Here is a 27,739-nt window from a genome sequence, read left to right on the forward strand (position 1 = left end):
AAAAGAAAAATTCTCACTCTTTAGCTATTGAATTTTGTGGCGGTGATTTCTTCAGAAACTGCCTCTTCCCACCCCCACTCCACCCACAGAGAGGATGAGCTACATCCGTACAGAGCCTGGCACTCCGGATGCTGGCGGAATTGATTCAGTAGCATGAGCAGGAAGGTCCATTTGAAGAGATCACTCCAAAACAGCGGTTCGCAACAAGGTGGGAGTGGAAGGGAATGTTCTCCTGGGAGTGGGTGGGGGTGGGGTGTCAGCGTGTGGACCTGGTACAGCAGCGTTTGAAAATACCTCCAGTATTCTAATATAATTTAAAATAATAATTAGCCGGGTGTGGTGACTCGTGCCTGTAATCCCAGCTACTAGGGAGGCTGAGGTGGGAGGATTCCTTGAGCCCTGGAGTTCAAGACCAGCCTGGACAGCATAGCAAACCCCTGTCTCATATAAATAATAATAATAATAATGATTAGTATTCAATGTTTTTGTCATTCAAACCACAGGTAGTAAAGCTTGACAGAATTGTTGTGGGTGAGATGTGAGCTAAAAATATTGAGAACCAGGACCTAGCAGATTGTCTGCTGTAAGTTCCCTGGCTGTGGAGGATGGAGTCTCCCCTGAAGAGTAGTGTTGGTCCTTGGGACAGTGGCCGCAGTCCAGCCCATCACAGAAAGGAATGGTGCTCCCTGGGGCTGGAAACCGGTGTCTGGAGTTGGGGGAGGTGGGGAGGAACTTGGAGATTCGGCTCACTGTCAGTCTTGTTAAGGAGGCCAGTGTCTAAAGTGGGAACCACACCAGGTAAGCTGTATTCTAATCTGCTCCTTGTTTTCTTGGCAGAATGGTTCATGCAGGACAGAAAAAGGAGAGACAAAGGACTGTCAGGAGAGTGACTGGTCCAAATGAGGACTCAGGAACCCCCAGTGGATCCAGAGAGAAAAACACTCTGGGTAGGAAGGGCATGGGAAGTGATTACTATGCACTTGTGCTGGAGCAAAATGACACCAGGGGAGGTTGACCAGCACCCTCTGGGTTCATTCTTTTTATAAGGAAGACTTCTGGTCTCTTACTCTGTTCCTTGAATGGATTTACATCCCAGAAATATGTGTGCTCTGTGCAAATGAAGGGGTACTCTTCCACTGTAAAGAATGCATTGGCTTTCTGGACTGGGGGGCTGGCTGGTACAAGCGTTTCCCAGGAGAGAGAAGTTTCTGAAAGGATTTTTGGAGTTGCAGAGTCAAGGACCAGGCTGGGAGTCTTGGTGACCCCACCAAGCACAGAGGATGCCAGGCGCCTGATTGGAGAAGGCTGTGGGAGTCTTCTAGAACAATCGTGCTAACTGCACACACCATCTGCATGAACCAATACCAGGTTGTACTGGTATTCAGCCATCTTGTACTATTTCCTCGGGGTGTCCCTAGAGTGTTTCGTTTTTGACTAGCATTTCAGCAGCCTGCAGGTAGGGACAGCATTTCATACACAGTGTGCGCCTCCCAGGAGCCAGGTGCAGCTGGGGTGTGTGACTGTGAGGCTCCTTGCTGTCCATGACATAATGTCACCCCCACTGCCTCAGCTTACTCCCCAGTCACCCCTTGAGGTAACAGGGCTGGTGCTTTTACAATTCCCATTTTAAAGATGAGGAAACAGGCTGGGTGTGGTGGCTCACGCCTGCAATCCCAGCACTTTGGGAGGCTGAGGCAGGTGGGTCATTTGAGTTCAGGAGTTCGAGATCAGCCTGACCAACACAAAAAATTACCAGAGTGTGGTGGTGCATGCCTGTCATTTCAGCTACTTGGGAGGCTGAGGCCTGAGAATTGCTTGAACCCAGAGGTGGACGTTGCAGTGAGCCGAGATCGCACCACTGCACTCTAGCCTGGGTGACACGGCGAGACTCCATCTCAAAAAAAAAAAAAAAAGATGAGGAAACAGAGGTCAGTGAGTGCTGGCCTCAAGAGAACCTCAAAATCCCACTCTGCCTAGCCCTGCCTGCCCTTGTCTTCAATCCTTGAGGAACAGAATGATGCCAGGTGTGAGTTGTTCAGGTATCTCCCCAATATCTCCTCCTACATGGTGGGGAGGGTGACCACGGCAGGGGGTTGGGGGAAGGCTCTTCTGCCATGCCTTGGGACTTCCCTTTCTGTGTGAGTGTGAGGTAGGTGGATTCCACCTACTCAGCATGGATTTTGCACAGGAAGTCTTGCTCGCTTTTCCTTGGTGTGATTTTTATTGAACTCACCTTTCCTTACTAAGGGAGTGTTAAGTTGGTTTGGATTTCAGGAGAAAAGAAACATAGCCTACTTAGGTGAGCCCCCAGCCTACATTAAGGAATCTCTTACATGGGACAGCCTGGTCCAGCAGGGCAAAAACATTTCAGTAATAAATAATTTGCATTTGCCTGCCCTATGATGGGACAGGAGTGGAGGATACAGTCTCTGGCCAGATCTCATGATCCTGTCCTCATCTCACAACATGCACTAGTGACCCTCTCATGCTCCCACCGCCACAAAAGGCAGAATTGGGGTTGGAACATCTGACCCAAGTCCACACCTCTTTCCTCTCTCCTTCTGCATTTCTGAGTCTTGAAGTAATGCTGGGCCAAAGTGGGGGTGGTCCTTGGCCATCCTGGGAGGAGCTTTGCACACTGGTGGTAAGTTCCTATTTCAGTTGATGGTTCTATAGTGGATGAGCTCCACATTCAATTCTTATGCCCCTGCAGCTGCCGTAGGAGGCAGGGTGACCCGTCACCAAGGCAGCTCCCACAACCTGGTCACAGCTCTTTCCTCAGGGCCTGTTACCCAGCATGAGCTAAGGTCCTTGGGAACTTCTAAGACCACTTGAAGGAGGAAATTTATTCTGTGTCTTTCCCTCTCCTTTTCTCCCTCCCTCCCTCCTTCCGTCCCTCCCTCCCTCCCTGTCTTCTTTTATTTTTCCTTCCCTTCCTTTTTCCTCCCATCCATTCACTCAAATCTAGGCGATGCATCCCTGTGGTGTGCTAGCTATTGTTTCTCTAGGTTAAGAGGCATCAGAAACAGAATACTTCCCCTGAGTCAGGAGCCACACTGAATTATTCATAGGCTGAATCTATTGCAAGTTTTAGAGGGAATTTTCTTCAAGGTTGTGGCTGTGAGGCTGCTGAGTGAAAGAAGTAATGAATATGCCTAACATTCGCAGAGGTGAGAAATGCTGCCTGGACTCAGACAGCCCAGGGTCTCAGGCTCACACAGCCCTGGGACAATTGCAGTAAAGAGAATGCCCTGAACAGAGATTCATACTGTCTTGGCCTTGGTGGATGGAATTCTAATCTCCCTGAACTCTTCAATCTGTGGGTTGATGGATTAAACACGCATGTATTCAACATGAGTGGATAGCTGGGTCTCCCCAAACTCTACACCTGTATGGAATCCATTTCCCCCTGTTCTGGACCATTTAGAAGGGCATGTGGGTACCTGGAGTTGTCTGACAGAGATACTGACTGGAGAAGCGGTGAGGTCCCCAACACTGAGATGATTTGGGTTGGAAATGATGAGTAACCATCAGGCATGCTGTGGGAGGGGCTCCTGCTCTGGGTGGAGGTGGGACTGGATATCTGTAGATTATCAAAGCCATCTTGTTCATCAAAGCCATCTTGTTCATCAAAGCCATCTTGTTAATGAGGGTCAAGATCATCCTCACATCTGAGTATCTTGAAAGGTTCCTCACAAATCTAAGATTCAACTACCAGGAATAATGGTCTCAAAGTAGAATCTGAACTTGGATTCCCTTAGACTCAGAACTGGAACCTGAACTTGGATTCCCTTAGACTCACAACTGTTTGGCTTTGTCAGGTGCTGCTTCTTGGATTTGCCTCCTGACTGTTGCCAATTCCCCCCTACCTCATAGTCTTCATTCACCCCCTGCAGTGCCCCACTGATGACACCATTCTGCCAGTGATGCCTGGATCTCCCATGGCATCGCCTACCTTCTAGGTAGTTTTACAGAGAGGAAGTGTAGCCTCATGAAGAAACCACCAACTCTGGAGCAGGTGGACTTACTTAGATTAATATCTTGTTTTCACCATATGGCTGAGTGACTTTGGCCAAATTAACAAACCTCTCTGACCTTCACTGTCCTCTTCCGCAAAATGAAAATGGTAAAAACCATTATTTATAGGATTGTGAGGTTTAAGTGAAATAATGGAAATAAGGCACTTGGCCAGGCACGGTGGCTCATGCCTGTAATCCCAGCACTTTGGGAGGCAGAGGCAAGCGGATCACCTGAGGTCAGGAGTTCAAGACCAGCCTGGCCAACATGGTGAAACTGCATCTCTACTAAAATTACAAAACTTAGCTGGACGTGGTGATGCGTGCCTGTAATCCCAGCTACTCGGGAGGCTGAGAGAGGAGAATTGCTTGAACCCAGGAGGCGGAGGGTGCAGTGAGTCGAGATCACGCCACTGCACTCCAGCCTGGGCGACAGAGCAAGATTCTGTCTAAAGAAAAGAAAGAGAGAAAGAAAGAAAAGAAGGCACTTGATACAATGCTTAGCACATCCCTCCCCAGCTTCATTGTTCTCTTGTGTCTCTTGCCCTTGACCATGCAGTTCCATAGACCATTATTCCCCTCCTGTGACAGAGATTTCTAATAGCCCATTAGTGCCCATCTCCCCTTCTTCCCTTCTGGTTTTAGTTCGACACATGGCTACTTAGTTATACACTATATATTCCAGCCTCCCTTTCAGCCAGGAGTTGCCATGTGACTAAGCTCTGGCCCGTGGAATGATGCAAGCAAAATTGATGTGCGCAGCTTCTTCAAGAGGAAATTGTTTGCCTTCCACAATTTCCATCTTTCTTCCTGGAATGTGGGAGTGGTGCTGGTGTTAGCTTTGATCATGCAAATGAGGAAAACACCCTAGAAGATGGCAGTGGGCCCCAGACAACCTCTTAACATGGGGCTATCTTCCCAGCCAGGACCATTCACCTACCTATAGCTTAGTATGCAAGAGAAAAACAAGCCTCTTCTCAGCCTCTGCTCATTCTCCCACCTTGAATTAGATGTCACTTCACCATCTCTGACCCTTCAAGGCCAGTACTTCCTGTGGGCCTTCACCCATGTCCTCATGTCTGCAAGCCCCGCAAGACTGGGAGCACCATGAGGAAGGGACCATGGTCTCATCTGCGCTGGTTTTCTCAGGAACAGGAATACAGTAGGCACTTAGTAAATGTTGAATAAATCGATGATAGTGCCACACGCTTACATACTGGCTTAGTTCTGCCTAAAGGGATCTTAAGCACTTCAACCTGCTTGACCTCCAGCAAAAACAAAAGAACAATTCCCATTTTTTTTTCCTCCCTTCCTCCAAACACACCCAGGGCTTTCTTCCATGTCCCGTTGGCCAGAGCAGACCCTGGAAAGAAGCCCTCCCCAAGGCGCCTTGTTGACTACGGCCAAGGCCTGGCCCAGTGCTGGACACAAGTCTATGTGAGTATATTTCTGTAAGTCCATAGTTATTAGCAGAATCCCACCCCAGTGTGAGACCTGGTTGTGTTTGACCAGGTCCATGAAGTGTAGTAGCAGTTGCTCCCACTAGACTATTTTTGCCTTGAAAATCTAGGCAAAAACAGAGGCTTTGGTTAAAAAAAAGGAGGGTGGGGTAGGGGGAAGATTGATAGATCAAATGTAATTGGAAAAGGCATGCAACCTTTTTCAATTTATACACATCTACAGAGGTCTATTTACAGATCTGGGATGGGGTTGGGCTCAGTGGCTCATGCCTGTAATCCCAGCACTTTGGGCGGCTGAGGTGGGAGGATCACTTGAGCCCAGAAGGTTGAAGCTGCAGTGAGCCACAGTAGAGCCACTGCACTCCAGTCTGGGTGACAGAGTGAGACCCAGTCTCAACACAAACAAACAAACAAATCTGGGATGGGGCACTCCTGGTGGACTTCTCTGGTCATTGTGTAGAGGGCACTATGCACTCTCCAAGGACCAAGGTCTTGCAGCCAACTCTGAAAGCCAGGGCTCTGGCCCCCAGCCAGCCTTTCCTTGAAAGTATTTCTTGAGTGCATTGCCCTTGGCAGCAGTTAGATGCTGCTGCTTTTTATTAGTGTTTCCTTCTCTTTTTCCAGGCCCTCTTTTGGGGTTCTTTCTGCAGACAGTGGCTTTCATTTTAGCCTGAGTGTTCAGAAGAGGACAGTGGGCTGGCCTCACCACCCATCAGCCTCTGCTTTGGGGACTGAATGCACAACATCATCCTCACTCCTAAACTGACCTCCAAATACACACAGTTGTGATCTCACTGCTTAGGAGGGCTGGAAGCTGTGGCAGCTCTTCTGAGGGCTCAGTGGGGCCAGCCACCCTCAGCTGGAGGTGTAAGCAGGTTTTTTTTTTTTTTTTTTTTTTTAATCGAGAAGGAGTCTCTCTCTATTGCCCAGGCTGGAGTGTAGTGGTGTGATCTTGGCTCACTGCAACCTCCACCCCCCGAGTTCAAGCAATTATCTTGCCTCAGCCTCCTAAGTAGCTGGGATTATAGGTGCCCACCTAATCCCATGCCCAGCTAATTTTATTGTATTTTTAGTAGAGATGGGGTTTCACCATGTTGGCCAGGCTAGTTAGGAACTTCTGACCTCAAGTGATCTTCCCGCCTTGGCCTCCCAAAGTGCTGGGATTACAGGCGTGAGCCACCATGCCTGGACATGTAAGCAGATTTTTGTAGGTTAAGTTTGCCCCAGAGCAGGAGCATTCTGTCCTGTTGCCTAAGAAGAGTAAGACTGGTGCTTTTGAGAAAAAGCAAAATGCCAACTCAGGGGGAGAAGCTTCAGACCTCATATTTGACTCAGGCATGCCCTCTACCGCAACCAGGTGATTATGGTGGTTTAACTGTCCTTGATGGTAGAACAAGACGCTCTCACATTTGTGGAGACCTTTGATAGTGGCGCTGTTTTCCGCAGTCCTGTCTTCGATGAGTCATCTCATATTTCCTCCCTAGTAGAGCACAGGGTGAGGTGGGGCGGGAGGGGAGGTCACCTTCAAAGAGGCCCACCAAACAGGGGAATCTTGGGGCCACGAATACCCTCTGCTTACATTAGCCAATGTTGATACAAGGTCACCTTCAAAGTTCTTGTTCATCTTATGTAAATCTGTTCAGGTGACAAAGCCCTCGAAGTCTTGAATTTATGTGGTCTTAGACTTTAAAGTTCTTGAGAAAAAAACACCATAGGGGAAAATCTAAAAGACAGCTTTATGCTTTGACTTAACTTTGTCTGTGAATTGAAAAGGAACTTGCCTTTCTTCAGCTCTGGGAAGGAGGAACAACTTGGGAGGTTAATGACAGGTCACTGACCCCACCCTAGTGGACTGTTAGGCTTTGTGATCTGGATTGAACATGGACACCCCCAGTCAGCCTCTCTGCATCCCTTCCAGCACATTCTTTCTGAGGGTGAAACTAAAAGCAATAGTTTAGTTTGTGGTTACCTTTATTTCAACAGAGTTTAACTTTTAGAACCACCTACTTAAAACGAATGATGAAATTAATAATAAAAGTTATTTATTGTGGGGCGTGGTGGCTCATGCCTGTAATCCCAGTGCTTTGGGAAACTGAGGTGGACAGATCACCTGAGGTCAGGAGTTTGAGACCAGCCTGGCCAACGTGGTGAAACCCTATCTCTACTAAAAATACAAAAATTAACTGGCCGTGGTGGCGCAAGCCTGTAATCCCAGCTACTCTGGAGGCTAAGGCAGGAGAGTCACTTGAACCTGGAAGATGGAGGTTGCAGTGAGCCAAGATCACACCACTGTACTCCAGCCTGGGTGACAAGAGAACGAGACTCTGTCTCAGAAAAAAAAAAAAAAAAAGCTATTTATTGAGCACATATTATGTGCCAGGCACTGTGCTATTTTCTCTGCATGCTTTTTTCTCATTTAGTCCTCACAACAACCTGTGCAGTAGATACCTTTTTTTGTTGTTAAAAATTTTTTAGGGATAGAGACTTGGTCTTGCTGCGTTGCCCAGGCTGGTCTTGAATTCCTGGCCTCAAGCCATCCTCTTTGCCGTGACCTCTCTAAGTGCTGAGATTACAGAAGTGAGCCACCACCCCCAGCCTGATAGGTATCATTATTGTCCCCACTTTACAGATGAGGAAAATGAGGCTCAGAGAAATTATGTCATTTGCCCAAGTTGACCCAAAGGTCGGGGTTTTCTCGATTTGACACAATTTTGCAAGAGGGCTGATTCTTAGTGAAAGGGGAGAAACAAGCTTCTTCCACTTTGGGAAAGGTTGTGTCCTGCCATCCATGTCAGATGGTCCTAAAGAAACACTCACTAACCCTTGTTCTCATGTGTAGAGAAGGATCAGAACAGGAATTAGATAAAGAAAGACATAACAAAAGGGAGTGTCTGAATTTTTTCCTTTTGTCCAATGCAAGTCTGCTTTTGCAACTGAAAAATCCTAATCACTCTCAAAGTTAAAAACTCCAGAAATGTTATCTCCTGGTGATTTGTCTACAGCCTCTTCTACCAGGTAAAATGATTTGGTAGGCTGGTTTCACGGCTGTCACCTGTGTAGTCACACAAGGCCCTGAGTTTAGAAGGGCCCATCCTCGCTTTAATGTTCTGCTGTCCATCTTGAAATTCTTACTAATTTTTAAATGAAAGACCATGCATTTTCATTTTTCCCTGGGCACTGCAAGTTATGTAGCTGATCCTGCAATTTAGGAGACTAAAAATAATGTGATATAACCAAGAATAGCTGCAGCCATGAGCTACTCCAGAACCAAAGCTGGGGTGCCTGGGGTCCTTCCTGTGTGTGCTCTGTTTGTGTGGAGAGTAAGTGACCACACAAGGAAGTTGTCTATTCGCTTGCCCTGCAGTGAGAACTGGTGTTGACGTCAGAGCAGGAGCTCGGCAATGAACCCATCAGAAGAGCCCAGTGGAACAGAGATGGAGGGAGCCCTAGGCCTATTCGAAAATCCCAGGAGAACAAGGACAGGTGGCTCAAGCTTCCCTGAGTCTGGATTTGCTTGATGCCCTGACTGGTGGCAGAGGGTCTGATTTCAATGCATCCGACATTAATATATCCTTCTGATCCCAGGCTGGAGCTCAGAGCCTTCAGTACCCCATTTTGTTTAGTTCTGTTTTTGAGACAGGATCTTGCTCCATTTCCCAGGCTGGAGTGCTGTGGTGTAATCATGGCTCACTGTACCCTCAAACTCCTGAGCTGAAGCAATCTTCCTGCTTCAGCCTTCCAAGTAGCTAGGAGTAGAGGTGCATCCCACCATGCCCAGCTAATTTTTTATTTTTGGTAGAGACGAGGTCTCACTATGTTGCCTGGGCTGATCTTGAACTCCAGGCCTCACGTGATCCTCCTGCCTCGACCTTCCAAAGTGTAGGGATTACAGGAGTGAGTCACCATACCTGGAAACTTTTTTTTTTTTTTTAGATGAAGTCTCGCTCTGTCACCCAGGCTGGAGTGCACTGGCACTATCTCAGCTCACTGCAACCTCCGTCTCCCAGGTTCAAGTAATTCCCCTGCCTCAGCCTCCTGAGTAGCTGGGATTATAGGTGCCTGCCACGATGCCCAGCTAGTTTTTATTTTTAGTAGAGACGGGGTTTCACCATCTTGTCCAGGCTGGTCTCAAACTCCTGACCTCAGGTGATCTGCCTGCCTTGGCCTCCCAAAGTGCTGGGATTACATGTGTGAGCCACCACGCCCAGCTGCCTGGCAACATTTTGATTTATAAATAATTTGTCCCATCACAAGGCAATGGCAGCCCATTGAAAAACCCAAGTCTTTCTTTGTTGGTTTCTCATACTTTCTCTCTCCTCTCTCCTCTTTCCTTCCTTCCTTGTTTTTTTATTTTTTTTTGAAACGGCGCCTTGCTCCGTCGTCAGGCTGGAGTGCAATGGTGCAATCTTGGCTCACTGCAACCTCTGCCTCCTGGGTTAAAGCGATTCTCCTGCTTCAGCCTCCCAAATAGCTGGGACTACAGGCATGTGTCACCATGCCCGGCTAATTTGTTGTATATTTAGCAGAGATGAGGTTTCACCATGTTAGCCACGATGGTCTCGAACTCCTGACCTCATGATCCACCCGGCTCAGCCTCCCAAAGTGCTGGGACTACAGGCATAAGCCACTGCACCTGGCCCTTTCTTTCCTTTCCTTCCTATCCTTCCTTCCTTTTCTTTTCTTTTTTCTTTTTTCTTTTCTTTTCTTTTCTTTCTTTCCTTCCTTCCTTCCTTCCTCTCTCTCTTTCTTTCTTTCTCTTTCTTTCTCTCTGTTTCTCTCTCGCGCTCTCTTCCTTGCCTTGCCTTGCCTTCTTTCCTTCCTTTCTTTCTTTTGAGATGGAGTCTCACTCTGTCACCCAGGCTGGAGCACAGTGGTGCGATCTCGGTTTACTGCAACCTTCACTTCCCAGGTGAAGCATTTCTCCCACTTCAGCTTCCTGAATAGCTGGGATTACAGGTGTGTGCCATCTTGCTTGGCTAATTTTTGTATTTTTAGTAGACACAGTGTTTTGTCACGTTGGCCATGCTGGTCTCAAACTCCTGGCCTCAAGTGATCCGCCCACCTTGGCCTCCCAAAGTGCTGGGATTACAGGCATGAGCCATGCACCTGGCCAAAAGATCTTTCAAGGAGAAAGAAAGTCCAAGCTGCTCTGAACCATTTGGCTTCTGTGCTATAGTAAAGGTACATAAATCATCATTGCTGGGCATCCATAGACATATATTCACTGCTTCCTTTGTCTACTCGGTCTCCTAACCGCTGTCCCAGAATTTGGGGTGTTAGCCCCCAGACTGCCTTACTGCTAAAGCAGAATTCTGGCATCCCTGGCTGCTCTGTGCTGTTTCTATACTGTCTGCCCCCAGGGCCTCTCTCTGGCTGGCTCTGATCTGGCAGCCTGCTCATTGCTCTGCGTTGTCATGGAGAAGGTTTTAGAAACATATTGTTGAACTGTGGGTGTATTTCTGCCACCTGGTAACAAGTGGGTTTGTAGAAAAGCCACAATGGAGGAAAAGAAAGCGCTCTTGGAGGACAGAGCTAGTGCCAGGGAAGCCAGCCGTGGCAGAGGGATGGGAGCCTGCACTGCTGTTTGCTGTTTGGTATTCTGTGCAGGCAGCAGAGTGCTGGTTGCCTTGGTTCCTGCAGGACTCCTGGGAGCTTGTGGCAGACGGAAGGCCAAAGCCTCTGCAGAAGTTTGCAGATTCTAGGAAAATGAATTGCCATGCAGCCCAATCTGTGGGAGAAGACCAAGTGGGCTCTCAGCCATTGAGATGCTCTGATGTAAATTATGCTTCATGCAGACAGAGAAGCTGCCCTCTGCTTATGTATGCCATCAGGCTGCCCTTGACCCATCTGTCCCAGCTCCTCATGGGGCCTAGATGTCCTAGCCACTTGGGCACCCCCTCCACCCTCCCACCCCCAGTTCCTGCAAGGACTTCAGACAGCCGATTTAGGGCACCTGCCACACCACTGTCTGCAACTTTGTAGGTCAAAAACAGTTGAATATTGACAATTTCGTGTTGTTCAACCTAACTGAAAGCTTCAGGGTGACTTAACACTTTCATCAGGCTTAGATAAGATCGTTACAAAAAATCATTAATAGATTTTCTCTTGCCTGATACAATCTCTTCCCTTCTAAATTATTCTAAATCCTGGTACTCTGTGTCCATGTCGTCTTCATCTTCCAAATGATGTATATGCTACTAATTATGCCCTCAAAGCTACAGAGCATACTGCCTTTCCCTTGAGAAGGTCTGTATACTCTTTCTACTCCTTGAGGTAGAGACTAGATCCATTCCCATGCCCATATAGAGAAAAGGTATCTTCTAATGGACTCCAAAGATGTGTTAATTGGTTTGATCACAAGCACAAGAAACTATGTATTTGTATTACTTGTACATTCTTTTTTAATATAGTACAATGTTTATTTAAAATCTGAGCTGGGCCAGGCATGGTGGCTCATGCTTTTCACCCTAGCACTTCGAAGGCTGAGGTGGGCAGATCACTTGAGCCCAGGAATTAGAGATCGGCCTAGGCAATGTGGCAAAACTCCATCTTCACAAAAAATTTAAAAATTAACTGGGTGTGGTAGCATGAGCCTATAGTCCCAGCTACTTGGGAGGCTGATGTGGGAGGATCACCTGAGACCGGGGAAGTTTAGGCTGCAGTGAGCCAAGATCACGCCACTGGACTCCAGCCTGGGCAACAGAGTGTGAGACCCTGTCTCAAAAAAAAAAAAAAAAAAAAAAAAAATTCTGATCTGCCAACTTAGAATTTTTCCACCAACTCAGGAAGCTGAAACTTTCACAGGCTTCACAATCTTTTGCTTAGGGGACGCCCTTGTGGATCTTTTTCGATGCTTACTTAGCCTATTTTGCTTCCTTAGCAGCCCTGCAAGCTTGTTCTGGTTGAGCCTTTTTAACTTCAAATTTCTGATTCCTCTTGGCCATTAGATTAGCAAGAGATGCATCACTAATGGCCCCCTGGAATCTGACTGCTTGGCAGTTTCTTTTCTTCTAAATTTCTTCCAAATGTCCCTTTTTGTGCTTTCTTCTGTAGAGGACAATCCGGTTTATCTACCAAGCATCCCTCTTGGAAAGGAAAGCTGACTTGTACTTTACATTAAGAAACTGTAAAACGTCTGTCCATCCTGGTGTAGCGCCTTCTGTGTCTAGGGTAGACCTTGTACTCGCTAAAACTGCACAACTTGACCTTCAGGGTGGCAGCTCCAGGGGAAAAGAAAAGATGGCAAAGGGAAGGAGGGGATCATGGGAAGAGCCATTCTTCTTATGAGAAGTTTTGGTGACTTTTGAAAAGTCTGTGCTTACCCTTGTCTATGTACATATGACATCTACAGACTATGAACGCATTTTGCATCAGGACCCAAATAGCAACTATCAGGTTCTGAGGCATCTGCCCTCTCCTTCCTCCTCCCTAGATCTTGATTCAGCTGCTTTAAGGTGGCTCTAGTGACGGGCCTCTTATTTTTCTGTTGAGGCATGGGCTTATTTAGCCATCCTCAGCCTCTCGAGATTTATATCCCACCTTAATTTTTCTGTCTGTGGCATCAGCCTAGTATTTCCCAGTCTCTCCCTTTTCTTTCCTGATTTCGATGCTTTCACTGCATTCTCTCCTTTTTTGAACATAAAGATGATTTTACTTATCTTAATAACCTCTTAACCAGCCCTTTCCCTTCCCAGAGGTTTTTACACACTTCCCTCCCTCCTTCCTCTGTTACCACTTCTTTTAGTGGCTGTAAGAAGTGGGAGTCCAGGCAGAACTCTAGACCCACCTAGGGCAGCAGAGGCAGACTGTGAAACCCAGGCCCACAGCTTTTGGTTGAACCCACATCAAATAATGAGAACTGCTTCAATCCTCATATCCTTTTGTTGTGAATTGCAAGCAGGCGGCAAGAGGGGCTTGTCTGGTAAATGCCACCTGTGGATCAGGTGAGATTAAGTCCACTAGATATCCCTTTCCAGGAAGGAAGCAGGTGAACTTCCAGACTTTCCAACACAATCCCCTGGCTTCATGTGGTGATGAAAACAGGCACCTATATGTGGAGAAGAAGTGGCCAGTTATAAGTAGGAATACTGAGTACAGACAATGCCCAGAAAATACAAAAAGGCAGCTAGCAGCCCGAAGAGGGAGAGAGCAAAGGGGAGATTTTTATTAAATGCTTTAAAATTGATTTTTTAAAAAATTCTGCTTTTAGCAGAATAAAGTCTTCTGGAAAACTACATACCTAGTGATAATTGGAAGCCAAGTCCTGGACACTTGCAACCACCCACAATAAGATCAGCACGTGTGGAGGGTCTAGAGCACAATTTCTGGCCAGGAGAGGGGTCTTATTCCTATTATTCAAATAGATGGATGGCATCTAACTTCCCTTTAAGCTCCATAATATTGTAATCTGGTGGCCTAGGAAGTTGAAGCCTAGCCACAAATGACACAAACTTGCCATAAAGTAAATAATTACCAATGAACAAGAAGGTAGAGGAGGGAGAATCTACCAGTGGGAGTTAATCAATCACACATACAAACTGCCCTTGAGTTGGACTTGCTTTCTAGAGCAGTGCTTCTCAAACTTTAATGTGCAACACGAATCAACTGGGGATCTTGCAAAAGGAAAAAAAAAAAAAAAAAGAGAGAAAGAAAAGAAAAAGCAGACTCGGACTCAGAAGGTCTGGGGTGGAGTCTGAGCTCTTCGTTTCTTTTTCTTTCTTTTTTTTTTTTTTTTTTTTTTTGAGATGGAATCTCACTCTGTCACCCAGTCTGGAGTGCAGTGGTGCCATCACGGTTCACTGCAATCTCTGCCCCCTGGGTTCAAGAAATTCTCATGCCTCAGCCTCTCAAGTAGCTGGGATTACAGGCATCCACCACCACGCCTAATTTTTGTATTTTCAGTAGAGCCGGGGTTTTGCCATGTTGGCCAGGCTGGTCTTGAAGTCCTGACCTCAGGTGATCCACCTGTCTTGATCTCCCAAAGTGCTGGGATCGGAGGCATAAGCCACCGAGCCCAGCCTAACCTTTTCATTTCTAATACATTTCCAGGTGATACCAGCGCTGATGGTCTGTGGACCACACTCTGGAGTAGCAAGGTTCTCGAGCAGGGCTACCCAACAAAAATTTCAGTGATGATGGAAACGTTCTGTATCTGTGCTAGCCACCAGCCATATGTGGCTGCTGAGTGCTTGCCATGTGGCTAGTGTGACTGAGGAGCTAAATTTTTAGTTTTACTTAAATTTCATTAACTTACTTTTTTTTTCATTTTCTGTTGCTATCACAAAATTTAACTAATTTAAATTTAAATAGGCATATGTGGCTAGAGACTATTGAATTGGAAAGCACAGCTCTAGAGCAGTGGTTCTCAACCTTAAGTGCACATCAGAATCACCTGGAGAGCTTGTGAAAACACAGATTGATGGTCCCACCCCCAGAATATCTGATGCTGATCCTGCTGGCCCAACGACCACCCTTTGAATACCTCTGCTCTAGACTAGGCATCATCTCTGATGTGGTAAGCTTCAGGGTCAGCACAAGAGTCCCTCGTCTTGTCTCTGGGCAGTGAGCCTCAGTCCATCCTTAGTGCCAGCAGGACCCACCTGGTGGCACTAAGCTCCAATGAGATCTGAGCTTTCTCCCTGCAGGCCTTATACATAGACATTGCTGGCAGTGATTCAAATGGCTGCCATTGGGATACTCCAGGAGGTCCCCTGGGTTATAAAATATCATTCCCACTGATTCCCAAGAAGCAACAGAACATATTGGTTAAAAGCATGTGCTGTACAGCCAGACTAAGGGAATCCAAGCTGGCTTTGCTCAACACTGGCTGTGTGACTATGGGCATATAATTGCTTAAAGTTCATGCCTCAATTTTATCATCTGTAAAATGGAAGTAATAACAGTACCTACCACATAGAGAATCTTGTGAGAATCAAGTGCTTAAAACAGTCAACTGCACAGTGTAAGCACTTAGTACACATTGGCTATCATTACCCCTGCAATCCCAGCATTAGCAAATTGCTGCCTTCTGCTATGCATTTGCTCACCCTGCAGGTTCTCTGGAAATAAGCAGATGTTCCTGGGAAGCACACTCTGCCTACTGTACAATTTTGCTGAGGATTCAGGAGTACTCTGAGGTCCACTAGGGCATCCCTCTAGGTTATCCAAGGATGGAAGAAAGGTGACAAGGTAGGAGAGCTCCTAGAAGGTTGCCATACTCTTCATCCTCACTTCCCCATGCACAGGGAGAGCCAGGATGGGTCAGCCTACCTGTTTAGCATCTCTGTGTGTTGATGCAGGTCCAAAGAGGAGAACAGACATCTACAAACCCAGGCCTGAAGCTAGCCTCCATGCAGTTGTCAACAGGGCCAGAGGGCCAGGAAGGGAGACTGGGGACATTTGGCGAGGCTTCTCAGGGAAAGTCATTAGTCGAGGATGAAGTGATGCTAAGGCATATCCAGCTCTCTCCTTCCTGCTCCAACACTACCCCTACAGTGAGCCCATCAGCACTCTCCCCGGTTGGGCTTGTCCCAGACCCTCTTCCTCATTCCTGTGTGGCCATAGCAGAAGATGGCTGTACAGTCCAGAATTCCTGCCAAGTACCACCACACGCTGTAGTACCAGAGTCCCCCCGAACAGTGGTTCTCCCACAACCTCTCCTACTTGGTCCTGCTGAATATGCTATCGTAGAACTTGGGTATCACCAGGACAGAAGCACACCCTCTTTGCCCTAGAAAGACACAAATTTTAAAGCATTCTGTCATTTTACCCATCATTTAAGAAGTCTTAAAATAAAATTTCCAAAATTATTATCAGATGTCAATTTTATTGCCAAACAAGGTAAATGAGTAAACAAGTAAATCCCTACCTCCCCCAGCCCCCACAATCCCAGGATTACTGCTTATTACCAGGGGAACCATTTTTCCAGAGCCCCTCATTTGGAATGGTTGGAAGATTGCCACATAGCAAGGACTACCCCCCAAAGGGCTACCATTCAAGCCTAGTGTCCATCAGGATCACTTGGCTTAAGGTCGATCTACCCCATTCCTTCCTTTACCATCTTCTCTAATTTAGGATATCAGTATCCACAAATTGAGTGCTATTTGCCAGATTGTGCTAACTGCTTTCCAAGAACTAAACGATTTAACAACTCCCTACCAAATAGGATCTATTGTCTCCATTTCACAGGGGAGAAGAGGAACGAGTTGAGAATAGCTTGAATAAGTCAAGACACTTGCTCCTTTGCCAAACTCTTTGCCTTAAGTTGTGATAACCACAGGGAATAGATTTTTCAGAATTTGGTGGATGTCAGTCATTTTGTTATACTATGTTCCTGAATGTTGGCATTTTGGCATCTAAATTCTATTTCTCAATACATCTCTGACACCCAGTGAGAGAATGCACTGGGAAGGAGAAGTGTAGTGGCAGCATGAAAACCCTTTGTCAATATGAGGCTCGATGAGGGATTTGGGAGATGCGGACACCATGCTCACAAGCCACAGCCTGAAGCAGCCTTGGGGCTGGAGGCAGGTGGGAGCAATGGAACTTTACAAGGGGCAGCTCAGCCTTCCCAGAGATTAGCCCTCCCTGAAAGAGTAAGATGGCTGTAGTTCCTCCCTTTGCAAGAACACTGATGCTGGAAGCAGTAAGGGTGGGCGTGTGCATGTGTATGTGCATGCACGCTTGCACATGTGTCCTCAAACACAGAAATATGGATAATTCACAAGAAAGTCCTGTGAACTGTGTAAGTGTCTGACACAAAAATATGCCATCAATACTCTACTAATGGAGGGCTGGGCACCATGGCTCATGCCTGTAGTCCCAACACTATGGGAGGCTGTGGTGGGTGGATAACTTGAGGCCAGGAGTTTGAGTCCAGCCTGGCCAACATGGCGAAACCCCATCTATACTAAAAATACAAATTTAGCCGGGTGTGGTGGCATGCACCTGTAATCCCAGCGACTTGAGAGGCTGAGGCATGAGAATTGCTTGAATCCAGGAGGCGGAAGTTGCAATGAGCCAAGATGGCGCCACTGCACTCCAGCCTGGGCGATAGAGTAAGACTGTCTCAAAACCAAACCAAACCAAACAAACAAAAGATTGTATTAGTGGAGAGGAAGAAAGGCAAGAACACTTCAAAATGACAGCTAATTTAAAAATCACTTTGGATTAGGTTTTTGTGCTCATTTGAGACATGACTGTATTTGATGAATTGAAAAGTAATAATACTGCAAATGATAACATTATCAGCGTTTCTCTGAAAGAAACCATCCCACATTCCATATCCTAACATCTGCTACAGTAAAAAGATAGAGGGAAAGAGACAGAGACAGAGACAGAGACAGAGAGGGAGACAGAGAAAGAGAGATGAATCACCTTCAACGGTATTGCCTGTCATGACTTTAAGAGAGGCAGCATTGAAAACTGGGCAAGAACTCTACCCTCTGTCCCAGCCCTGACCTATTGGAAACCAAAGCAGCACCAGGGATAGTAATGAAGGGTTGGGGGCTTGTTGGGAAGATCCATGGGGTTGGGAGGAGGTGTATGTAGAGAGAGATGCCAGGGAGCTCTGTGTAACAAGCACATATGAACTGATGAACTGCTCTTGTCTAAAGACACACATAACCAAAGCATATGATCAGGTGTGATATTCAGGTGCTATGCCAGACACCCAAGGCCGGATGTGACACATATAAGGCCTAAACGACATTTCTAGAACTGAGAGTTTTCTGCTTCTGGGTCCCTGAAAGCCCCTTTGCAGGTTGTGTGAAGAAATACCAAGTTTCCTTATGTTCCTCTGCCACATGTTTCGCTGGGTGAAGATGTGCTCATACAGCAGAGAAAGACAAGCCTGCATAGCAATCTTTGGGCTCAATTACCTGGAAGGCTTAAGAAGTGGGATATTCTGGTTTACTACATTCTTTTATGGATTCAGTATTGAACAGAAATTTCTTTTTGTTGAGACTTTTAAACTGGAAATGGTTCTGCAATTTTGACTTTCTTGTCTCAGCAAGAACAGTCAGATGACAGAGCTGGTACCAAATGATGTTTGGTGAATTAGGACTCTGCACAGCCTGAGGCTCGGTTCTCTAGGTTGAAGATCGTTATTTATGCTGCCTCTCTTAAACGCATGACAGGCAATGCCCCTTGAAGGTGATTCATCTCTCTCTCTCAGTTTATCTCTCTGTCTTTGTTTACTGAAATTTAAAGCTGATTAAGTGCATGGCATGAATTCGACCTGATTAATCAAGGCTTCTCCAAGAAAAAGAGAGCAACAGTGACTAAATGATGATTGAATGGTGGATGACTTGTCCTTAGGAAGCTGACAATGTTTGAAGTTAGTGCCTTGAGGGACCATCAGGTCTGCCTGCAGATGGATACTCAGGTGAGGTGGTTGTTTAGCCCAACATGGAAACAAAGATGTCGTCTGCTCATGACATTGTACATACGTGATCTCCAGGGTCAATGATCAGAGAGACTGTTTCTCCAGCACCAAGGGCAGTGCCTGGCACATAGCAGGGGCTCACTGAAAATATGTTGAATGAATGGAGTCCTGCCTAGCTGGTCTATACACATTTCCTCTGGTCACCATTCATTTGTCCATCCATCCCTCTGTCCTTCCCTCCATCCAGTATCTACATGCTTACCATATGTGAGATGTAAAACCATTGGCTGTAAGGGATTCTATGCTAAACAAGATACAGCCCTTTATTTAGAGTCACCTCTATTTCAATGGACTTTGTAAAGGTGAAGAAATACGTGATGGATTTTACAGAATAGCCTGAACACAGACTGCATTCTTATATATCTTCACTGTCCCAGAGAGTCTTTGCCTTTAGCAAATCCTGGTTACTGCCCTCATTGGAGTCACAGTCTGCATGCTTCCAAAAAGAATCTTCCACCATCCTGTCTAGATAGGGTGTAGGCATTGGGTCACTGCCTGAGCAGGACACTAAACTAAGCTTCACTGATGATTTCATCTGAAATCGTTTTGTCCTTCTTGCTTCCATGGTAATGAATTAAACCTAAGCTTCTTCCAACGCCTCCCATACCTCCTCACTTCATTTCACATTCTCTGTTTTGTAGAACAAGGGGATGCTCCAAGAGGACAAATGTGATGGTCTGTGATCACTTCAAGGCTGCAATCCCCTGGGTGGTAAGAACACATCCAGCATGGTGCTGTAAAGCAAATTCTGAGCACTCGTTAGAATATCATTTAGGGACAATTCCACCCAGAAGAATATACATCAGGAGCCATTTTTTCCACCCACTATCCTTGTTCCACCTCCAACATTCTCTTGCTGCATTTCAGAATAGGAAACAACCTCTTCTGTCTGGCGTTGCTTCAAGAAAAGGATATAAACAAGGGGCCCAACAACGATTCTGGAAATTGCTTCTCCTCAGAAAGCAATATGGATATTTATCCTAGAATATGGAGGTCAGCCTATACTCTAGCAGATGGTCTAGAACATTCTTTATTGTCACTAGGTTTGGCTTCTGTTTTTGCTTCCCCCCCCCCCCCCGGGTTTTACTATGTTGCCTGGGCTGGTCTCGAACTCCTGGATGCAAGTGATCCTCCTACCTTGGACTCTCAAAGTGTTGGGATTACAGGCATGTACCACCATACCCAGCCCTGTTTTTGCCTTAATTCTACTTGGCTATATGGATTTTTGTTTTTTGAAGAATCTAAAAGATTTTGCCTTTACACAGTGCATCTCTCTAAGTGCAAACTTCTAATTTGGTGAGATTCAGGTCTGGGCCTTTGCAACACATGGGATACTATAATTTGTGCTTTTCGAGACTACACCTTTCTGCAACAGGTCATGACAGTACATCACACTCTGTAACCTCAGTACAGTTACATGACCCTTCCTGTTTATAGCAATTGCACCTTTGGTTCCAGAGTTGTAGAAGTGGGGAACCCATCTGGATTCTGATTAACCCTCACAGTGTTTGTGTGACAGAGAGGGCAGAAATCATGATCCCTGATTCTACAGGTTGGGGAAACCAAGGCACAGAGAAGCAATCTACCCAAAGTCACTCAGTAAGCCAGAAAACAAACTGGGTAAAGGTCCAGGCAAGACCACTTATGTTCCTTTCAGTGCCTTGTCTGAAAAATCAGATTGCCTCCTCCAATGAATGCACATACTTTGGAAGTAAGTAGTTTTAAAGTGGAATTTTCTATGAAGGTTTCAAAAGCCCTTTACCAACTCAAGAACCACAAGGTAAGAACCAGAATCATATTAACCTTTTAGTTAAATGCTTCTGACTCATGGATAATACCAATTATTTCAACTCACTGACAGTCTGGTTACCAACAAGGAGAAAATTTAAGGAAAAAATTCACCCATTCAAGAAATAAACCTTGGTACACAGGTTTATTTCCTTTCCTTGTTTCATGACATCTTAAACCTAACACCCAAGCACTGCTTCCTTCTACACAATACACCTTTTATACTTGTTGGCATGTGATGGGGTGGGAGTGAAGGGTTGACAAAGTGTGTGTGTATGTGTGTGTAAAAATCAGCCATTTCAGGGACAATTTTACCCAGCAGAATATATATGAAATACGTTTAATGTAGTAGTTCACTACCCTGTTTCCTTTCTTTCTATTTTTTTGGTAACTTTTTATTCCTGATCCTGGTTTAATGTAAAAAGTGATGTTTTACTTCCCACCTTCCTTGATGAAGGCAGAGTCAATGGGTGGATATGGCAGTGGGGCAATTTCAGCTTAATGGAAGGGAAGCACTCTAAGGGTTAAAATTGCCTGATGACAACTGAATGTGACCTTTTGGACCATGGAGTGACCTGGTATTGCAAGTATTTCACCCCAGAGGCTAAATGACCATCTGTCCACTATGCACTGCCCCTTCCAACACTAGGGATCCATATTCCCAGAAAGAAACTAGGTTGACAGCAATCCTCCTGCCTCCCCCTCCAGGTCAAGAAAGGCACAAAAAGGACCAACAAATAATACTGACATGGTGCTTTGGATCCAGGAGGCCTTGCGGTACCAGGAGAGGAATACTGATGGTCCCATCTGGAGAATGGGAAAGGTGAGGCATTGAGAGGGTGAAATACTTTCAGGCATAGTTGAGGGGGTACCAGGAAATTTAACGGGGAGACTCTTTTTCCTGGGGGCAGGTGGAGAAGGTACACGGCCATTGATAGTGAACACAACTCTCAACAAAGAGGTAATTCCAGCTCTTCGGCCACCACAGTAAAGCAGCCAAGGATACCCTAATTGTCCTCAGAGAAGTGATGATTCCTTCACAGAGGGAATCCTACACTCCAAACTCTCTGGGGCCCACCCTTGAGACTGCATGCAGGGCTGGAGATTTAGGCAGGAACAGCCTGGGCAGGCACGTAAGGTAGCTCTGCTTCTTAAGGCATGACTGCTGTCTTCATGGAGTGGGCCCCACCCTGCAAGGAAGCTTAATGGAATAGAACACTGCTGCCAAAGGAATCCACCCCCTCCAGGGGCTGGGGGCTTCTATTAAAGCTAAACAGCATCACCAAACCAACCAATTTCCTGTGCCACTTGGTAGAATAAGGAGGGAGGGGGCAAAGGACAAAAATCGAACATTATCTGCAGATGATTGTCTAACTAGAAAATCCAAGGGACTGAACTGAAAAACTATCAAAACTGGTGAGAATTTGGTCAGGTGGCCGATTAAAAGTCAGGTCTAAAAAATCAACTGTTTTTTGGATCATTTGGGCATTGCTTGACACCCTGGAGGAGCTGTGTTTTTCTGGGAGGCCTCCGCGCTTTGTGCTGCTTGCCATATTTTGAAAGATGGAGGTGAGCCAGGGTGATGTTCCCTCAGCAGTAGCAACTCTGTCTCAGACACCAATGTCGAACAGGTGCCTGGGGCAACTGCTGCAGAAGGGGTGGGGACAACCACCTCTGCCCTCTCCTGGGGGGCTCTCTCACCAGTCCTGATCAGCCCCTTTCCCCCAAGCTTCTCTATTCCAGCCCAAGAGACACATAGGGAAGTCTGGCAAGGGTCGGTGCAGGAGCCATCAAGGGTGGATGCGGGCAGATTGTGCTGTCATCTCCAAACGAAGTAAGTTTTAAAAACAAAGAGGGCCAGCTGATAGGTCCCACATGTCTGTACTGTTGTTGCCTCATTGGTCAGAAGCCTTGAGAGGCCACCGCGCTGCGCACTGAGCAGGGACTCCCACGATGGTCAAAGTGGTCCAGGGAGGCCCCACGGGGCTGTGCTTGCCAATCTGACTAGCGAAGAGTTGCAGTTATTTGCGGTCCAGGCTGGCGTGTAGCTGGGCTTCTCGCACCATACGGTCGAAGGAACGTGTGTTGGTCTCCTCCCGCACCTTCTCGCGCACGTGGAAGGAGGCCCGGGCTGTGGAGCGGGAGCTCTCTAGCGCACTGCGCCGTTCCCGCGACAATTGCTCGCTACGCTCCAGCTTGCGCCCGATGGCCTGGAGTAGCTCTCGCCGGCGGCAGTCTTCGTCCCTCTCCACCTTCTCTTTGTTGGCACGCTGGGCTCGTTCCTTCTCCAGCCGGCTCTGGCCCACGCGCCGCGCCTTCTGCTGCACTGCTTCCTCGGCCACCTGCGTCGCGTGCTGCAGCCGTCGCTCCCCCGCCCGGGCCAGCGCCTCCAGGTGCGCCTGATGTTCCCGCTCTTTGCGCTCTGCCGCCTCCTTGGCCCGCCGACCCTGCAGCTCCTCTCGTCGGGCTCGCTCTCGCAGCTCCCGGGTGCGCTGCTCCACCAAATGCTCGTAGTTCTCCTGCGCGCGGCCCAAGCTGGCTTCCAGCGAGTTCCGCAGGCCCTCTCGCTCCTGGCGCTGCTGCCGGGCCCGGCCCTGTAGCAGCGCCTCGTGGCGCGCCCGCTCGGCCCGGCTCAGCTCCCGCTTCTCCCGCTGCAGCTGACCCTCCTGTCGCTGCTTGGCGCGGGCCGCGCGCTGGGCGCGCTCCCTGCGGATCTGCTCAGCCCGCTCCCGCCCTTCCTGCAGGCCTTCCTCACGTTGCTTCAGGTTCTGCTCCTGCTGAAGCTTGCGCAGCCGATCCTCCCGGGCCGTTCGCTCCGCCCGCTCCCGCCGCAGTAGGCCCTGGCGCTCGGCCAGCTCCCGCCGCCGCTCCTCGCTGCGCTCGTACTGCCGCTGCCGCCGCCGCGCCGCCTCGCGCTCTTCGCGGCCACGGCGGCCTCGCCGCTCTTCCACCTGCGCGGCCCAGGCTCTGCGGCCCTGCTCCAGGGCGCGCTGCTTCTCCCGCTCCTCGCGCTCCCGCCGCTGCTCGGCGCGCACGCGCTGCAGCTCCCACTGGCCGTGCGCCGCCGCGCGTTGCTCCAGCAGCAGGAGCTCCTCCTGGTGCCGCGCCAGCATGAGCGCCGCGATCTTCCGGTCACGTTCCGGCACCCTGCGCAGGCCGCGCTCTGCACGCACTTGGCGCACGATGCGCTCCACGTGCTGAGCGGTCTGTGGCGAATGGCTCAGGTCGCCGAGACTGAAGCTGCGGCCGGTGATCGGAACCAGGGTCAGGGCGGACGGGCGGCCCGGAGCGTTGGTGGTGGAGGACGCCGACCCCGCCGGGCAGCTGTTCCTGGCCGAGGCCCGAGGCGGCCAGCGCAGCTCCCTCAAGCTTTCCCCACTGTAGGATGACGAAGATGCGCCCGACTCGGAGCTGAGGGCGGCCTCACGCCGGCGGGACAGTGAGTCCAGCGAATGGCTCTTCCTGCCTGTCCGAGAACCCGCTGGCGGAGGTTGGGTCCGGGTGGAGGAGGGACTGGGGGAAGCCTTGCGGGCCGCACGCGGCGCGGGCGAGGCCGGAAGGCTGGCGCTGCTGCAGCTGCTGCTGCTGCCCGCGCTAGGTGCCGACGTCGCGGCGGCGGCGGCGGCGGCAGCCGCCGCGGGGCCCAAAGGTGTGAAAAGGCGCCGCTTCTCCTCGCGCATGATGCGCTCGCGCTCGGCCCGGCATTGTTGCAGCTTGGCGCGCCGCTCCGCCTCGTAGGCCTCATACAGGCCAGTGGCCACCCGCATGGAGCGGCCCGGAGCCTCGCGCACCAGATCGGCCAGGGCCCGTGGCAGCAGCTCCACCGGCTTGACCGCACAGCGGGCACAGGCCTCTAGCGAGCGGGGGCTGGTCAGCACATAGCGGCTGCCCTCCGCCTCCGGGCAGTCGAAGTTGAAGAGGTCGAGGTGCAGCAGCGGGGACTGCTCCCGCCGCCCGCCTTCTGCGGCTGCACACGGGACTTCTGCCTTGCGGGGCACCGCCGCGGAGGCCGAGGCCGAGGAGGCTGCGGGCTCCTGGGCGCCCTGGGCATCAGGGGGCACGGACGCTGCGGCCTCGTCCCCTCCGGAGTCACCGGGCTCCGCTCCTGCCTTCTCTTCTTCAGGCACCGGGTCCACCATGGCTGAGCCCAGTCCTTTGTTGGAATCTCTGCGGATCACAAGGAGGGACATCGAGGAATACATCTGAGAGCTGTTCCCCCCTCCTCATCCATAGTCACCCCATCCCAACTTAATCCGCTTTCGGATTAGGCTCAGAGGCTTTGGTGGAACGTAAATCATAAAACCGATGTCGGAAAGCCCAGGCTGAACGCCAGAACGGGGATGGGGGTGGGGCAGACACTCGTGTTCAGAGAGCAGCCTGGGTCTCCCTCAGCCCCGGAATGCGGGATGGAGGCCTGTGGCGAGGCTCCGCTGGGCACCTGGCCCGCTAGATGCATCCCCTTTCTGCTGCAAGTTAAGATGAAAAGATCCAGGTGCAGGCAGGAGCTGGCGAGGGAGGCGCTGGAGGATTCCCGGGAGGATTAGCGTATTTGTTTGTGGCTTAGGCGGGCTACTGGGGATGCAGCTTTGCAGGAACAAAAAAGCAAGAGGCCTGTGCATCCCAAGGGACCCCATTTGCCTAAGGGAAGAAGTTTATGGTTGATTTCCCCTGCCAAAGGAGACTCGGGCGCAGGGCCCCCGGGTGATTAAAGGGCTGGGAGAAGTCCCCAAAGGCCTTTCCGGGAGGGGTAATGGATTCTTGCTCTAGCAGCTCTGGCGGGGCTTGCCGAGGGCTCTGCATGCTGCCTCCGCCCCCACCTCCACCCCCACCGGGTGTTTGCTGGAGATGGAGAAGGTGCCTGGATGCTCTCAGACCCACCGGATCTCCTCCAAGTCTGAATGTGCTAAAGATACCATCCACCCCAGTCTGGGTTCAGATACCCGCCCTCGGGTGCCCTCCGAATTCCCCCACAGCATCCCAGTGGGTGGGCTCCCGGAGCGCAATGAACCTGGCCGCCCAGGTTCCCGCAGCTCCCAGTACCCGAGCCAGTTTACTCACCCCGCGTCCTGGGCTTCGGCCCCGCGCCAAAGGCTTTTGTTCGCAGCTTGCCGCTGTCCCCTGCGCTTCTTCAGTCTCTGCGCCGGCGGGGTCGGGTTACTGCCGGCTGCAACCGCAAAAGGAGCCCCATCTGCCGCCGCCAGCGTCTCTCCATGGGGTCTGCGAACAGGGCGCGCGCACCCCAGATGCTACCTACACGCAGGAGGGGGAGTGCGATAAAGTCTCCCTGAAATAACGCGGCTCTGCACCCTTCCCTCACACTGATTCTTTAAAAAAGATGCCGGGTTCCGTCGCTGCTGCATCGCTCTACACCTCTACAACCGCGGAGGTACCGCGGGTCCCACGCTGCCCCCTGCGCCTCCTGGCGGACACTCGAGGGTGCTGGTTTGTTTGCTTCGAGGACGAAGGAGAAATTTTTGTTTAAATGTATATGCACACACACGTACGTATGCATATACACACATATAATATGTATATATACACCCTACACAGATACAGGTAGATGTAGGTATAGATATGGATAGATACTGATATATAGATCACCGGGAAACCCTAGTCTTTCAGCAGCCTAACTGGGTAGAATGAAGGAATTGCTCAGATTGTTTCTAAAGGAAATCTTGAGGAGCAAACAAACTTGATAGCGAATAATTGGGTGGAAATATGGCGCCTGATGCAAAGTGTGATTTTTTTCCAATGAAAAACTAAAAACAGGCTGGGCAAGGTGGCTTACGCCTGTAATCCCAGCACTTTGGGAGGTCGAGGCCAGTGGATTACTTGAGTCCAGGAATTTGAGACCAGCCTGGACAACATAGCGAGACCCCGTCTCTAAAAAATTTTTTAAAGAATTAGCTGGGGTGGTGTCCTGTGCCTGTAGTCCCAGCTACTCCAGAGGCTGAGGTGGGAGGATCACCTGAGCCCAGGAGGTTGAGGCTGCAGTGAGCCATGACTGCACCACTGCACTCCAGCATGGGTGACAGAGTGAGACTCTGTCTCAAACAAATTAAACAAAATAAAAACAAACAAAAACTAAGAACACTCATAGGTTTGAGGCAGGTGGAACATGTGTAACTGGTGTTTAATGCAATGTTTTATGACTTCCTGGTTATAGATAATAATTATAACCAGTTAGTGCCATAGAATGAGTATTATTTTGAGACATCTCCTGCCCACCTCTTTTCCATTTTGAGTGGTAGTGGCCATAGGAGACAGATTGGAGGAGTGCTTGATGGAGGGAAGTTGAGGAAAGGATGGGATAAAACATTAGAGGGCATGTTGAACTATGCATTGAATAACCTTGGCTGGGTGTGGTGGCACACACCTGTAATCCCAGCACTTTGGGAGGGTGAGGCAGATGGATCACTTGAGGTCAGGAGTTCGAGACCAGCCTGGCCAACATAGTGAAACTCCATCTCTACTAAAAATACAAAAATTAGTTGGGTGTGGTGGCATGTACCTGTAATCCCAGCTACTCAGGAGGCTAAGGCAGGAGAATGGCATGAACCTGGGAGGCAGAGGTTGGAGTGAGCTGAGATCTCACCACTGCACTCCAGCCTGGGTGACAGAGTGAGACTCCATCTCAAAAAAATTTTTTTTAATTAAAATAAATTAAAAAAAGAAACCTTGACATTGTCAGGTAGGCTACGAGGAGAAAGAAAAGGGTTTTAAGTGGGGGAAAGGACATTATTTGGTTTTTATTTTAAGAACATAACTCTGGCCAGGGCCAAGAGGAGGCAGGAAGCCCAGTTAGCTGGACACGGTGGTCACCCCAGGCAGGAAGGATTGGGGCCAGAGAGGAACAGTGGCAGGAGGAATATGGCACATAGTGATGGGGAGGGCCAGGGAAGGATGGTTTCCTTTTCGGACCTCCTGATTAAGGTGGAGCAGCTTAGCAGGTGACCGGTAAGTTGTGTCAGAGATCTGGACTGGAGCTAGAATTAGGACATCGTGACCATATACCCGGTTCCTAAAGCCAA

The 27,739-nt window shown here is 49.0% G+C and overlaps 1 protein-coding gene, 1 long non-coding RNA gene and 1 pseudogene across 2 annotated transcripts; 1 reads left to right on the top strand and 2 right to left on the bottom strand.

Annotated features, from left to right (window-relative positions):
* Positions 1-6,692: 6,692 nt before the first annotated feature.
* Positions 6,693-16,284, top strand: LOC144330338 (uncharacterized). The gene is made up of 3 exons (XR_013396405.1): positions 6,693-7,076; positions 7,757-9,489; positions 14,302-16,284. It is a non-coding gene; the product is annotated as an uncharacterized LOC144330338 (long non-coding RNA).
* LOC114679679 (large ribosomal subunit protein eL24 pseudogene) lies at positions 10,818-12,814 on the bottom strand (annotated as a pseudogene).
* Positions 16,285-20,142: 3,858 nt separating the features above from the next.
* On the bottom strand, positions 20,143-26,095 carry CCDC177 (coiled-coil domain containing 177). Its single transcript, XM_015143973.3, has 2 exons — positions 25,767-26,095; positions 20,143-24,875 (listed from the first exon to the last, which is right to left on the bottom strand). Exon 2 carries the CDS (start codon positions 24,845-24,847, stop codon positions 22,730-22,732), a length of 2,118 nt encoding a protein of 705 aa, XP_014999459.3. The 5' UTR covers positions 24,848-24,875; positions 25,767-26,095; the 3' UTR covers positions 20,143-22,729.
* Between the last annotated feature and the right edge of the window lie 1,644 nt (positions 26,096-27,739).

Source organism: Macaca mulatta, chromosome 7 (genome assembly GCF_049350105.2).
Source record: "Macaca mulatta isolate MMU2019108-1 chromosome 7, T2T-MMU8v2.0, whole genome shotgun sequence".
Lineage (NCBI taxonomy): Eukaryota > Metazoa > Chordata > Mammalia > Primates > Cercopithecidae > Macaca > Macaca mulatta.